The 14117-nt window shown below is 33.3% G+C and overlaps 2 protein-coding genes across 2 annotated transcripts; one reads left to right on the top strand and one right to left on the bottom strand.

Moving 5' to 3' along the window:
- LOC137831444 (sodium-dependent phosphate transport protein 1, chloroplastic-like) lies at window positions 1-6763 on the top strand. Its single transcript, XM_068639120.1, has 10 exons — window positions 1-461; window positions 2013-2120; window positions 2232-2387; window positions 2635-2850; window positions 3074-3283; window positions 4288-4425; window positions 4852-4953; window positions 5322-5387; window positions 5554-5638; window positions 6276-6763. Exons 1-10 carry the CDS (start codon window positions 114-116, stop codon window positions 6371-6373), a joined length of 1527 nt encoding a protein of 508 aa, XP_068495221.1. The 5' UTR covers window positions 1-113; the 3' UTR covers window positions 6374-6763.
- A 1466-nt stretch (window positions 6764-8229) lies between these two features.
- Window positions 8230-10254, bottom strand: LOC137831443 (cytochrome P450 86A1-like). Its single transcript, XM_068639119.1, has 2 exons — window positions 9530-10254; window positions 8230-9356 (listed from the first exon to the last, which is right to left on the bottom strand). Exons 1-2 carry the CDS (start codon window positions 10213-10215, stop codon window positions 8474-8476), a joined length of 1569 nt encoding a protein of 522 aa, XP_068495220.1. The 5' UTR covers window positions 10216-10254; the 3' UTR covers window positions 8230-8473.
- Window positions 10255-14117: the final 3863 nt, after the last annotated feature.

Below are 14117 nucleotides of genomic sequence, written 5' to 3' on the forward strand. Positions count from 1 at the left end.
GTGTTGTTCCTTAAAATATCAATAGTGGTGTCACAGTAACAGCAACTGAAGAACGAAGAAGAGAAGAAGAGAAGAAGAGAAGAAGAAGAGAAGTAGAGAAGAAGGAAGCCACGATGAGTGGCAGAGCCATTATCTCCTGTTTCTCTCATCCTTCAACTTCGTGCTCCATTCCATTATCGCGCCGAACCCATTTCGCACATGCACCTCCACCGTCGCCGTTCCTGCTCTCGCAGCGGAGCCGCCTCCTCTTTGCCGGCGGGAGGGGCGGCGGGAAGGTGTGGGCCAATGTGAAGTCGGAGAAGAACCTATCGGAGTCCCCCAAGTACGAGGATGTTGTCCTTCAGAAGGCGCGTGGTGAGGATGACATGGAGGAGGAAGGAAAGTGGTGGCAGGTGTTCCCCAAGAGATGGGTCATTGTGGTTCTCTGCTTCTCCGCTTTTCTTCTTTGTAACATGGATAGGGTATGTAGCTCTGCTCTTTCTATGTTTTTTCAACTGCATTGTTCCATTCTCATTGCATGCAATTTTGTGTGTGCGAGAAGAAGCTGTAAGAGCATTTTTATACTGAATTTAACTAAAGCCAATTTGACAACAAAGGTCGGTGTAGTTGGTATATAGGCAGGTCCTTACGCATGCTAATAGCAAGTGTTTGGAGATCTCACATTTGGTAGTCATCAAAATAATGTATGTGAGTGAGGGACAAATCTTACTTCATGAGTTGGATTTTGAGGATTGGGTTAGGTCCAAACTTAATTTAGCTTTTGAGGATTGAATTAGGTACAAACTTAAATTTTAAGATGACATGAGAGTCTACCTTAGGGGTTACTGTTTATAGAGACTATGGTATTATGGCATGTTTAAGCCTCTCACACTGAGTAGTATGAAATGTTTTATAGAGTAAACACTCAAATGGAAATTCTTTCCAAGTAAAATACAATTTCATCGGAAAGATTATTGAATCTTCCTTAAATTTATATTTTGTTTTGAAATTTGAGGTCAGTGAGCTGACTCATTCTTTTGTAATGGAAATAAGTTTGGTGGCAAATACTAGAATTTCAGTAGTTCACATTTATTGTTATTGGAATTAGTTGAGAGAAGTAGAAATTTGAGGTATTAATTTATTGTTACTAATAGTTAAGATAAATGGTATTAAGTAAGGGCAATTTAGTCTAAATTTTCATCTATTAAATATTTCTTAATCCATTTGCAATAACCTTAAACATGAAAAGAAATGGGAAGTTGGGAGTAGCTGATGGGTTTCCCAAGTGCTTGCTGGTTATCAATTGGATTGAATCAGATTCAAATCATATTTTAAGGGGGTATCAAGGTTTATCTTAGTTGTTGTTGTTAGAATGACCAAGCTACCTATGCTCGAGATGTCCAGTTATGAGCAGCTTTTTTTTTTCTTACTTTTTTTTGGATTTGAATTAGTCCCGATCTCAAATCTAAGAAGGAGTTCAATTTCAGGATTTGGAGGCAAAATCTACTTTGGAGATTTCTACACTTTGAAGGGATTAATCTTCCACTGTAAACCTTGAATTATGCCAAAAGAAAAATACTGAATCTAATTAGAAGCTAAAATTCATCTACTCGTAGTATACATTTTTAGTGTCAACATGAAAGAAATTTTAGAAGTTTTCTGTAAGTATTATGCTGTTCAGACGAAGGTTTTGTATTTTTAGCAGTTCAAAATAATATCTTGTATTGGTATAAGCTTTGGATTATAGTTATTATCAATGGTAACTTTCAAATATAGGAATCTTGGGTAGGTTTTAGTGTGTAGACTTTATACAACACATCATGTATTGAATTATGTATAAATATTTTCTATATTTAGGTTTTCTTTGAAAATTTGGCATAACAGGGTTCACTGAATTAAATCCTTCTAATTATGGTTCCCATAAAATAAATAATCCGATCATATGGTTTGATTTGAATGCCTTTGTTTAGTACTGCTGTGGAGTCTTCAGTGGGCTTGACTCTTTGAAACTTTCATTCATTTCTCATTTGCAGGTAAATATGAGCATTGCTATACTTCCTATGTCTGCAGAGTATAAGTGGAGCCCCAGCACTGTAGGTTTGGTACAGTCTTCTTTCTTTTGGGGATACCTTCTTACTCAGGTAAATGTGATTTTGTTTTGTTAAAACTAATTGACAAGTAACATTTGCCAATTTGTATGACTTAGAATTTAAGGCCATGCGTCTGAAGCATAGGGTAGATTTTTCTTGCAGATTGCTGGTGGAATATGGGCAGATACAGTGGGTGGAAAGCAGGTATTGGGATTTGGGGTGATTTGGTGGTCTGTTGCGACAGTTCTCACTCCCATAGCTGCCAAACTTGGATTGCCTTTCCTACTAGTTGCTCGAGCATTTATGGGCATTGGTGAGGTGAGTTATGTTAAAAATTAACATCTTCCAAACAGTACTAATTCTACTAGGATAAAGCTTTATGTTGCTACTATTTTGGAAAAGAAGAAATCTAGTAAAGAAAAAGAATGGAATGTTCTTTTCTTATAATCCATATTGTGACTTATTTTTAGTAATGATTTTATTTATCCAGTTGATGATGATACAATTTGATGCTAATTCTGTTCCATGTGAAGCTCACTTGTTTTGGCCTTTTTGCACTTTGTAGGGTGTTGCTATGCCAGCCATGAACAATATTCTGTCAAAATGGGTTCCTGTGTCAGAAAGAAGTAGATCACTAGCACTGGTCTACAGTGGCATGTATCTTGGATCCGTCACTGGACTGGCCTTTTCTCCCTTTCTAATTCATCAGTTTGGATGGCCATCAGTATTTTACTCCTTTGGTTCTCTAGGGACAGTCTGGTTTTCCGTGTGGCTTAGCAAGGTATGATTTGAATATGTACACTTATTTCCTTGGTAGAGATGCTTACATATTGAACTTGGAAATACTTGCTCAAACATTTTCTTGATAGAAGTGTTTTTATTGTCTTGAAGTTGATTCTTTACCAAGACTTTTCTGACAAGATATTTTTGTTTCTGTAAAGATTATTGGTAAAATTTTCTATTTGTTTATGTGCTCATCTTTTCTGTGCTTGTGAGAGCTGTAGGCACATAGTTCGCCTCTTGAAGATCCTGACCTGCGGCCTGAAGAAAAGAAGCTCATTACTACCAGCTGTTTGTCCAAGGAACCCGTGAAAACAATACCTTGGAGATTAATTTTGTCAAAAGCTCCAGTCTGGGCTCTAATAGTGTCCCATTTTTGCCACAACTGGGGAACTTTCATTCTTCTTACATGGATGCCAACATACTATAACCAAGTAAGGTCGATCTATCTTTTTGGGTATGTTACTCAATGATGTGATGCAGACACAGCTAGATCCATGTTCATTTTTTTTTTTTCCTTTTAGTTCCTACAAGGTTGTGTATGAATTTACCGAGATGATAAAGCTACCGGTACCTATATAAGTACTAGGGAAACTTCAACTTAAAATAGATATTCTGTTGTCTCGGATTGGATCTAATATCAGACAATGGACTGGGAAAACGGAAATTTGGTGCTATAACTGACTGTAAAGTAGGAAACCACTCAAATTATGTAGTACGGACGGAGAATATTAGATCATTTGTAGTGCTTGCTTCTCATCATATATTCAACAGCCATACAAACCATTTTGCATTGACTTCTCTAAATTTATTTCTGGGAGAGTAGGCAAGTTGGAAGCCTTTATTTTTGTTTAAGTTTTAATTTTGTGTGCTTGTACTTTTGTTCTACCTGGAAGTTAATATCTTCCCTCCCCATACCCCACTAGAGGGCAGCCTCGTGTTTTATGTCACTCTTTTCAATTTTGTATAGTCCCAATTATTAGGATTATTTGCTTGGGAATGATCATTAGAATATTTTCAGTATAACATAAATGTCATGCTATTGCTTTGCTAATTCTTTTGGTTTTGCTGAAGGATTTTCTTTCTAATTCTTATATCTATAATAATAGGGACTAGAATTTATTATCTATTCCATCTTTCTCCTAAAATCTTAATCTCCCCCATTTATCTCATACTCTTGTTAATTGTAAGGATTCAATGTCATAAAATTCATTATGCGAGCATGCTTGTTGATGTTTGATGTTTTAAGCATCCTACTTGGTACAGTTGTTAAGCCTCTACGTCAACATTATTAATATTAGAGCTTATAGAGTCCATCGTTTGGTTGGAGCTATGTTAATATCCTGACTCACAGAATATTTTGATTTGTAGTCTTCTTGATATTTGGAAAACAATTGACACTGTTTAAAGTTGGCTAAAGTTATTCTCATATATCTAGGTCTTGAAGTTCAATCTGACAGAATCTGGGCTATTTTGTGTTCTACCATGGTTGATAATGGCACTTTCTGCAAATGTTGGTGGTTGGATTGCAGACACTCTAGTGAGCAAAGGTGTATCAGTTACAAGGGTCCGCAAGGTATCTCCCCTTTATTTATTTATTCTTATAGCTTCTTGCAAAAACAGTTTTTTGGATAAATTCCTGACCTACATCCTTTATATAAATTATATAGGGCTAGGGACCTATTTCCTATCCTTATATATATATATATATATATATATATATATATATATATATATATATACATACTTTTTTTTAAGTTGTACTGTGACCAAATTTTTTAGGTTACCGTTTACTTTAATGTGGCATTATGGCTTACATTTTAAGAAGAGGTGCATAAAGCTGCAAACTTTTTGTCACTAAATTTAGAGACAGATCCTCTTTGCCTGCCTTCTCTATCCTTGATCTTGCTGCTTTTGACTATTTTTACTAAATTTTTTCTACTAGTTTACTGAACATGATCTCATTTTATAAAGTTCTAAGCGTAGTCATACATCTTTGCAGATAATGCAAACAATTGGATTTCTCGGACCGGCTTTCTTCTTAACTCAATTGAGCCACATTAACTCTCCTGCAATGGCTGTTTTGTGTATGACGTGCAGTCAGGTTTGTTTCTTGTGTTGTATTTAACTTATTTTAATTCTGAGAAGGTAGTTTCTATGTAATCCTAACATAAAATCTGTTTGTATTTGTGTGTCTTATATTTTTGGTTCATACTGTGCAATCTGAAAATTTGACTGGCTAATGTAAATTTTCTAGACAATAGTGTCTTGAAACTTCTCTTAGAACAGTCTAACTACACATTCTCATTCTGCCAATCTTCGTAAAGTTGCAAACTGTTGGTTCATTCATCCTTACATTCCATTTACCCTTATTCTTCATCTTCTCTAACCTTTGGTTGCTTAGGGTGCCCTGAGGGATTTGCATCTTGGAGTTTTCTCTTTCATAACTTGTTTCAAATTCTTCCTGAATAGGGTACCGATGCTTTCTCTCAGTCTGGATTGTATTCAAATCACCAGGATATTGCCCCTCGATACTCTGTGAGTGGATACATTGTACTTATATTTTCTTCAATTTGGAGTTCTACATTTAAGAAATGTTCTTATGGCCATCTGTATTTATCTCACAATTAGTTGGTTAAATAGTTGTCAATTGGCAAGGAAAAGGAAAAAAAAAATCATATTTATTTCCTCTTGTTATCTTTAGGGGATATTGCTTGGTCTATCTAATACTGCTGGAGTATTGGCTGGTGTCTTTGGAACAGCAGCAACAGGTTACATTCTGCAGCATGGTAAGTATTTGTTGCTCATAGTTCCTTGGTGACTGAATGTCAGCGATTAGTATCTTGAAAGATTAAGCTATTAGGTGAAAGATCATTATGAAATTATTACTCTTGATACTGAATATTGAACATATGTTTATGGTGCACAATCTGTGAAGAGTCTCGGTAAGCCTTTTGTTGTTGGTATTATTTTAGCAACATGGTGATGTTTTCATACTGTGTTCTAGACCACTAAGCCAGAATTCTTTTATTCAATTTGGAGCAACAGCATGGTTCTTTATGTTTTCATTTTGATGATGAGAATGGAATCAAATCAATAAAGTAAAACAAGATAAAATCAAGCCTGTGGTTTGAGCACATATTGGGCTTGACATTTAGTAGATTACGTAATGTTGAAGCTTTGTAAGCAATAGCATGAGTTAAACTGAGGTTCATCCTATTTGGTTTTCCCTCTTTTCCTACGAGAAATTTCATTTCCCTGTTCTTCAAATTAAATAGAGATCAGTGTTGGTTCTAAACTTCTGTTGATTTTATAAAATATCCGCCCTCCTGTTAGTTTTGTAGCATAATTTCTTGTGCTTAATACTTCAATTAAATCTGATGAGACTGGAGTATAATACTTTTAGTTATCTTTGAATATTTTCAGGCTCTTGGGATGATGTTTTCAAGGTTTCAGTTGGGTTGTATTTGGTTGGAACTGTGGTGTTTAATCTTTTTTCAACTGGTGAAAAGGTCTTGGAATAACTTACTCTTATTGATCACTGGTACTTGTCATGCCACATGTATAGATCATTCCCCAGTACTTCCCACAGAAGAAGCACTACAAGAAGAATGGGAAGTTTAACGAAGAAGCAACTCATTTATCTTAGGCTTTTGTGCCTCACAGAATGGTAATTTATGGACGGAGGAGCACTGAACAAAGATCAGATGGATTGGTATAATTTAGTCCCTGATGTTTTATCAAGGGAAAAGGTTTAGATTCTACTCTCATAATAATGTTTTTCCCATTTTTGGTGGGAAGATCATTGTAGTTGCTTAAGTTAAAGTTATACTTGTAAATATAATTTCCACACCAACACATCAATTTTGTATCAATTCATCAAGAAAAGTGATTTATGTGGTATCATTCCTCAAGCTTCTGTTGCATTCCAATTTCTTATCTGCCAGTTTTGCTTGCATCTTTTGGTCAAATAAGTTGGTAATGTCAATTTTGCAGATTACATGCCACAATGAGCCGGTGAATGCTACGATTTCTTTTCTTATGGGAATCAACTCATCTTTTATCTTTTCTTCAGCAGGTTTAAGGTTTTGAGAAGTTTCACTTGATAACTTTTATTTAATCTGAATTGGTTTTGAGATGATATATGTCGTTGGGACCTACATTGGTCTTATTTACACGAGTTTATGCATGAATTTCTTTATATGAATAAGTGATACAAAACTAACATTATGATAATAATTTATTTAAATTTTTTGAAATAGTATTATTATGTTAATACATTATAACAATAATTAATACATGTTAATGTATTTAGTTTAAGAACTTGATTTAAACATCAGTGGTCACGTCGTTTTAAGAAGTTGTTGAGTTAGAAAAGAAAGAGAAATGAGAAGTGTTAATGAAATTGTAGAATGTTTAAAGATCATATCATATAAATGAAACACTTACAAATAGTTAACAAAATTATCAAAGCTTATGTCTAAAAACATAGACACCAGTACTATATTTGCACGATAAAATACTACATCACACTCGATAAAATGTACATTGAAAATGTTTATACAATATTTAAAGTTTAGAAATTCTTTGGTGTGATAATCACGTTGTCACCTCGATTGAATTTCTGGTATTGAAGAACTTTATCTCCTAGTCTTAATTAATCCTAAGATGAAATCTTTTTTATTCCAACTTTTAATCATATAAACGAAAATTCTTCACCAAATATTACTTTTGCTTGAAATATAAACTTCAATGTCCCGTTGACAACCAATTTTACCAAAGCGTAGGAATAGGATTGGTAAGTTTGGGTATCTACCATGCACATCAAAATGATCTTAACGGACAATTTTCCATGCTAACGTAAGAAGCAGAACAGTGTTCCTAGTGGTTAAATTAAAGGTTTTTTCAACAAACTAGTACAATTTTTTTAGCAAATGATGATTTTGGATAAAAAAAGTTTTTTTTTTATAAAAAATGAGTAAGTGGTATACCATCTAGAAGATTTTATGAAAATCGTATAGATTAACTTCACTTAAAATTAATTTTAGATTTAGTTAAAGTCGTTAGGGTTTCTAAGACTTTCATTTAACTAAATTGACAAGTATTAATAGAAATTGATTTATATGTGAAATTTTTTCCAATCAAAAAGACTTATAATTTAAAGTCGTCCAAATGTTGTACAATTTGTCCAATTTAAAAAAATATATTTTACTCAAAATTATAATTTACCAAAAAATATTAAACTACTTTCTTTAAAAAAAACTAAATTAAATATAAAAAAATATTTCAATAATAAAATAAGAAGTTATTCATGCAATTTCCAACAACAACAAAAATAAAATAAAATAATAATAATAATAATTATTATAAAACCATCATATTCCTTTAAACAAATTCATATTTCCAATAATTATATATTTTGTGTATTCATATTATTGATCAACAACATAAGAATATGTAAACCCATTTTCCAACAACTGCAAAGGTAAACCCAACCAACCAGACCAAACAACAAACGATTTCACTTTTCACCATACAAATTAAAAACACAAATAAATTGACAGGTGTAACAACGAAATGATCATATTGCCCTTTACACTGTACGTGACCAAAGTATCCTTTTTCTATGATGACGTGGCAGTATGTGGTTGAAGCTGACGTGGCTGCAAGAACACACGAAGCCCATTCTGCATGAAGAGAGTCAGTGACATCTTCTGCTGCACCCGGTGACCGGGGACCGGTGACAGGCGGTAACGCAGAAGCACAGCTGAAGCCACAGATTTCATCTGCAGGTAAGCCAAGTCCTTGCCCAAGCAGGTTCTCGGTCCACCGTTAAACGCAACGAACTTGTAACTGTCTTTTGGCGGTTCGAACCTGTCTCCCTTAACCGATAAAAACCGCTCCGGTTTAAACTCCATGCAATCTTCTCCCCACACAGTCTTCATCCTCCCCATCGCGTAAATCGAATACGTCACCGTAGAACCAGCCGGAACCGCCGTGCCATCCGGCAACACGTCGTCCGCCACCGCGTGCTTGAAATCCTCCGGCACCGACGGATACAAACGCAGCGTTTCGGCCAGCGCCGCTTTCAAGTAAACCAGCCTTTCCGCCTCCTCGAAGTCCACCGCATCCTCCGTCCACCTCCGCCTGTCGCTACCACGCGTAGAAGTGAGCACCGCCGCAAGTTCGGCGAGAATCTTCTCCTCCACGGCGGGGTGGTTCATGACGAGCCAGAAGAACCAGCTGAGCGCCACTGACGACGTATCCCTGCCGGCGAGGACGAAGTTGAGCGCGATCTGACGCAGCGCGGTGGCGCTCAGCGGCTTTCCGGCGGCGTCGCGCTTCTTCATGAACCTCGATAGCAAGTCGTCGGACGGCGATTTCTCGCGAGCTGAAACGGCGTCGTTCATGTAAGTTTCGACGATCTTCAAACTCTGTTCCAATTTCTTCTCTTTACCAATTCCAAGAAGCTTCTCGAATCGCCATATTATGCCAGGGTACAAAAGCCTAATAATTACATGGATAAAAAAATGTAAACAATATCAGAAATGATCATTATTATTTATGATATCATAGTTATTGTGGTATCTCATGAAACCTCTTAAAGTTTTTAAATTAAAAATTAGAAGAAATCATTATTACGTGAGCACGCAGAAGCAAAAAATTAAGGGTGTATATACCTTTTCAAGGTGATTTCTGTGGCAGTGTCAAAGGCAACAGTGAAGGGGTTTTCACGGAGATCCGGTGAGAGAGTTTCGGGGTCTTTTCCAAAAGTGAGTCCACAAATATTATCGAAGGTTAAACGTAGAAGAAGGTCTTGCAAATCCACTGATACGTTTTCCTTAGCAGCTTTGTCTAGAATGCACCATAGCCTGTTTTTTATGGTCCGGTTCACCCACCGAGACATGGCCTGTCTTAAGGTTCGGGTGGTGAACTCGAGTGCGGCGGTTTTCCGCTGCATGAGCCACGTTTCACCGTCGCTGTTGAAAATTCCCTGGCCCAGGAGGTCGTGGAACGCCGCCTGCCAGTGCGGCCCTTTAGGGTAGTTGTCGAAGCGGGTTCGGAGAATGTGTTCGATGTTCCTAGGACAGCTAGTAACGGTAAAGAATCCCTGCTTGCGGGCAAAGAAAGGGAGAGTGAGAGTGCATGTTTGGTAAGTGGGGGAAGCTCCTGTTTGGCGTAGGTTTGAAGCCATCCAGTCGTGAAACCTATTCCGGTTCACCACTAATTCTGGAACGCTTCCGATCATGGGCCACACTTTTGGACCCGTTAGGGTTCGAGCCAAGAAATAAAACCAAAGAAAATATGAAGATAAAAGAGCAGCAGCTAGGGTTAAGAGGAGAGGGAGTGTATCCATTTGCACCATTTTGGCAAGTTTTAAGAAATGGGGTTTGAAGTTTGAAGAGATTGAAGGTGGGTTTATATATGTTTATAGGATGATATAATGAGAAAGGTTTAGGAGAAGTGGTTCGGAATTTTTTTGCAGCAAGAGTCCGTGTTAGGTTGATATACAAACTGTGTTTGCGTGGTGACCAGCAAGCAAATGAAAAAGGAAAATCATTTAGAGTTTTGGAGTTATTTGTTTGATTATTAAAAGCTTACTAGATTGGCTATTCTAATCTATTAAGTATTATTTTAATGGTTAATTAAGGAAACCCTGTGATGAATAATGGCCATATATTTTTACTTCATGTCATTTTCGTAAGAAAAAAGTTTTCTTAACACTTCACATAGTAAATAACACTCTTCAACAATCTATTCTAATAATACAGACAAGTTTTGTTTGACACTATAAACAATTAATAACATAATTTGATACTGTTTATAATAATATAATAATATTTTTAAATTAAAAATTAAAAAATTAAAAATTAATTTATTATGATGCGAAGTGTATGTTTGTATGTTTTTATTATTGAGGATGTTAATATATCAGCACCTATAATAATAATATTATAATATTTTAAATTAAAAATTAAAATGAAAATAATTAAAATATTAATTCATTTGTTTGTTAAGAGTATGTTTTTACTCTAGTCTGTCTAAATGTATCAGGTCCCTTTTCATAATGAAGAGTTTTTAATGATCTGAACAAATTTAGATTAGGAAAATGTTTATAAAAAATATTTATTTTATTTTATTTTATTTTGAACTATAAAAATATGAAAAAGATTTATTTGACACAAATACAGACTTGACACCACATTATAATAATATAATAATATTTTAAATTAAAAATAAATTAAATATGATTAAAATATTATTTTATTAATTTGTGAAGTATATATATTTATTAATGTTTGTGGTACCACTCTAAAAATATAACTGATTTACAAATCCAAAGCAATATTTATAATATTTTTCCAATTATATGCTTATAGAACATATACATTAAAATGTTAAATTTTACAAACAACAACTTCGTTAATTGAAGTCTAAGTGAATTGATCAATATGAAACTTATGAAGAAAATTGATCAAACTATTTACATAGAGAAATCTTAAATTAATGTTTGTACTTTTATTCTGGAAAAGAAAAAAAATATTTGGTAGATGAGTTATTCACTAAAAGATGTATTGAAAGAAGAGTTATGCAATGTTGATTGATAGAGTCATTATATGAAGATGTGGAGCATATATTTACTCCAAAAAAAGAAAAAAAGAAAAGAAATGGTTCTGCAATTACATATGTGTAATGTAGGTTTGTTTGTATAAGAAAAACTATAATTATTGACAACTATTTGAGTCGATTCTTTATATATAGGATTTGTTAGTTGAAAGGTAATCAAATTGTACTTTTACCAAGAAACACCCAAGACTTAGAATTAGAAAATGTTAAATAGAAAATCTGGGGCAAAATGGTTTGTTGGCTAAATATAGGGTTGGGTTGAATCAAAACAAAATTTAGCCTAATTAATACATGTCGAGTTCGACTAACATAAATTATATTACATGGTCTATTATATTAGGATAAATATGTCTGATTCACATTTATTATCTATTTTAGCTTAAAATTTTAATTAAATAGAAATTATCATCATCTACATAATGTTATTTAAAAATAATTTTTATTAATGTTGACTAATGTTTCGGTAGTCAATATAGTCTCACATCGTTTAGGAGTCAAAATTAAAAATAATTTAAATATTTTCTTTTTCTCTAAACTCTTACAATACTATTTTTCGAATTTGAAGTTGAAACATTAATCAAAATGTGTTATATGATAGTGTAACCAACAAAATCGTTCACGTATAATAAATTAAATGACTTTTGTGAATAGACTAATTTTAGTCTCTTTCTCTTCCTTCCTTTTATGTTTCATTATACCTAAAAAAAAATAATTAAATAATTAAAGCACAAGTCACACGATACAAACCTTTCACCTTTCAAATTCTTACTATCATTTTGTTCATAACTAAACTTTAATGTCTCCTTAGAAATCTTAATTAAACTATTCCTTTCCAACCAATATGCATAAGTTAAACAAGTCTTAGTGAAAGCAAAGTAAGTACATAGTTTTACCTAATTTTTGTCTCGTATGTATGACAATTACTCAATGAATATGCCCAAGTCCTATCTTTTATCTTTTATTGGTATTCTTGTAAGCCCAATACAGTGTAGAGTGCAAGAGAAAGAGTAGTTAGAGACGGTTTAACCAAAGAGAGAAAATGCGTTTGCTACAAAATTTGGAAACAAAATCTATGGATTGGAAGAAAAACCAGAAGAAAATAGTGGTTTAATTCTTGAGTGTAGAGTGGAAACCTTTGGAAACACTTAAGAAAATAATGGGAAACTGCATGCACCAACCCATGATTCTGATTTTTTTTTCTTAAGTCAAAATGGTTTCTCAAATTCAAATTAATGCAATCTAACAAGTTTGACAAAAGTATGTTCTTACACAACTATTCTCATGCCACATGCTCCTGCTTTATACACATTTAATTCATGTATTCAATATTAAACAGTGTGGTTAAAATTTGGCATAGCAGCAGCAACTTATAACTCACTATCATGTAGTTGGTTAAATTTAGGTTTTGAATTTTTTAAATACATTTTCAGATTTGAATCTTGTAGAACACAATTAAAAATATTTCATTGATTTTATAACAGAGATTTGTTATTAATAAATTTAATAAATATTTCATATCATAAATTGCAACTCAGATCAACATATTTGTATACTTCTTCTACTACTTGTTTATGTTTGGTTACAGGTATAACTGTAAAATTAGGTAGCAAAATAAAAGTGGTATCAGTGCAGGAAAATATTATACAACAGAAGTCATTGTTTTTAAAATAAAAAAATTATTTCTATAACTAAAATATTCATTATTTTGGATACTAATAAAACGTTGAGAATATTTTATTGGATAATATCTTCACTTTGAAGAATATTTGTTCTAAATTATATAGTATTTAAAACTTACAACTTATTTTTATAATATTGAATTACACTTCATATATAAAAACATGTCATGAAAGAGAGATTTACTTTTGATCACCTCTTTAATTGGTTAATAATAAATGGGATTTTTGTTTCTTGATAACCTTTTTTAATTATTACAACTACATTATTCTACTATTTTATACACTTTTTTTCAACTCAATCAACCTTTATAAACTCTCATATACTTAAAATCTATCCATCAAAGTACAATTTTTTTACTTAAAATTAAAATAATGTAAAAAAATTATATTTCATTAAAATCCTAACTTTATTTCCTGTAAAATCCTTCCTATTTCATTAAATTTATGCTGAATTTCTAGTTACTGAACTACTTAAACAATTTATATCGCACATATGCTCTGAAACCCCAATTATTTAAACCGAAGTTGAGGATTTAAAAATCTTAGGTACATATAAAAAGAAAGAACCTAAACACTTTCTCCTTTCTGGTTTGTACTCAAAAGTAAGCAGTCAGAGACAAATGGACATAGGCTAATGGGCTAAGGGTCATCAATTAAAAGAGGAAATTTCTTCCTACACCTCCATACTCTTTTTTTCACATTAATATATTTGATGCAAAAAATACCCTTTTGAAATCCTTGAGATGTTACGAAAAATGTTATCCAAAACATATTAACAATATTTTGGAATAAGGAAAGGAGAGGTATTCCTGACTTGGGATTATACATTATAGGAGTGTGTAATTCAGAATGATGATATGCTTTAAAAAAAGAAAAAGACGAAGGTGAAATTTTACAAAATAGCAAGGTGTAAAAAGAAAAATATGTAGTGAGAAAGAGACAAAACCTCATGTTAATGGAG

The sequence above is a fragment of the Phaseolus vulgaris genome, chromosome 6 (genome assembly GCF_000499845.2).
Source record: "Phaseolus vulgaris cultivar G19833 chromosome 6, P. vulgaris v2.0, whole genome shotgun sequence".
NCBI classification, from domain to species: Eukaryota; Viridiplantae; Streptophyta; class Magnoliopsida; order Fabales; family Fabaceae; genus Phaseolus; species Phaseolus vulgaris.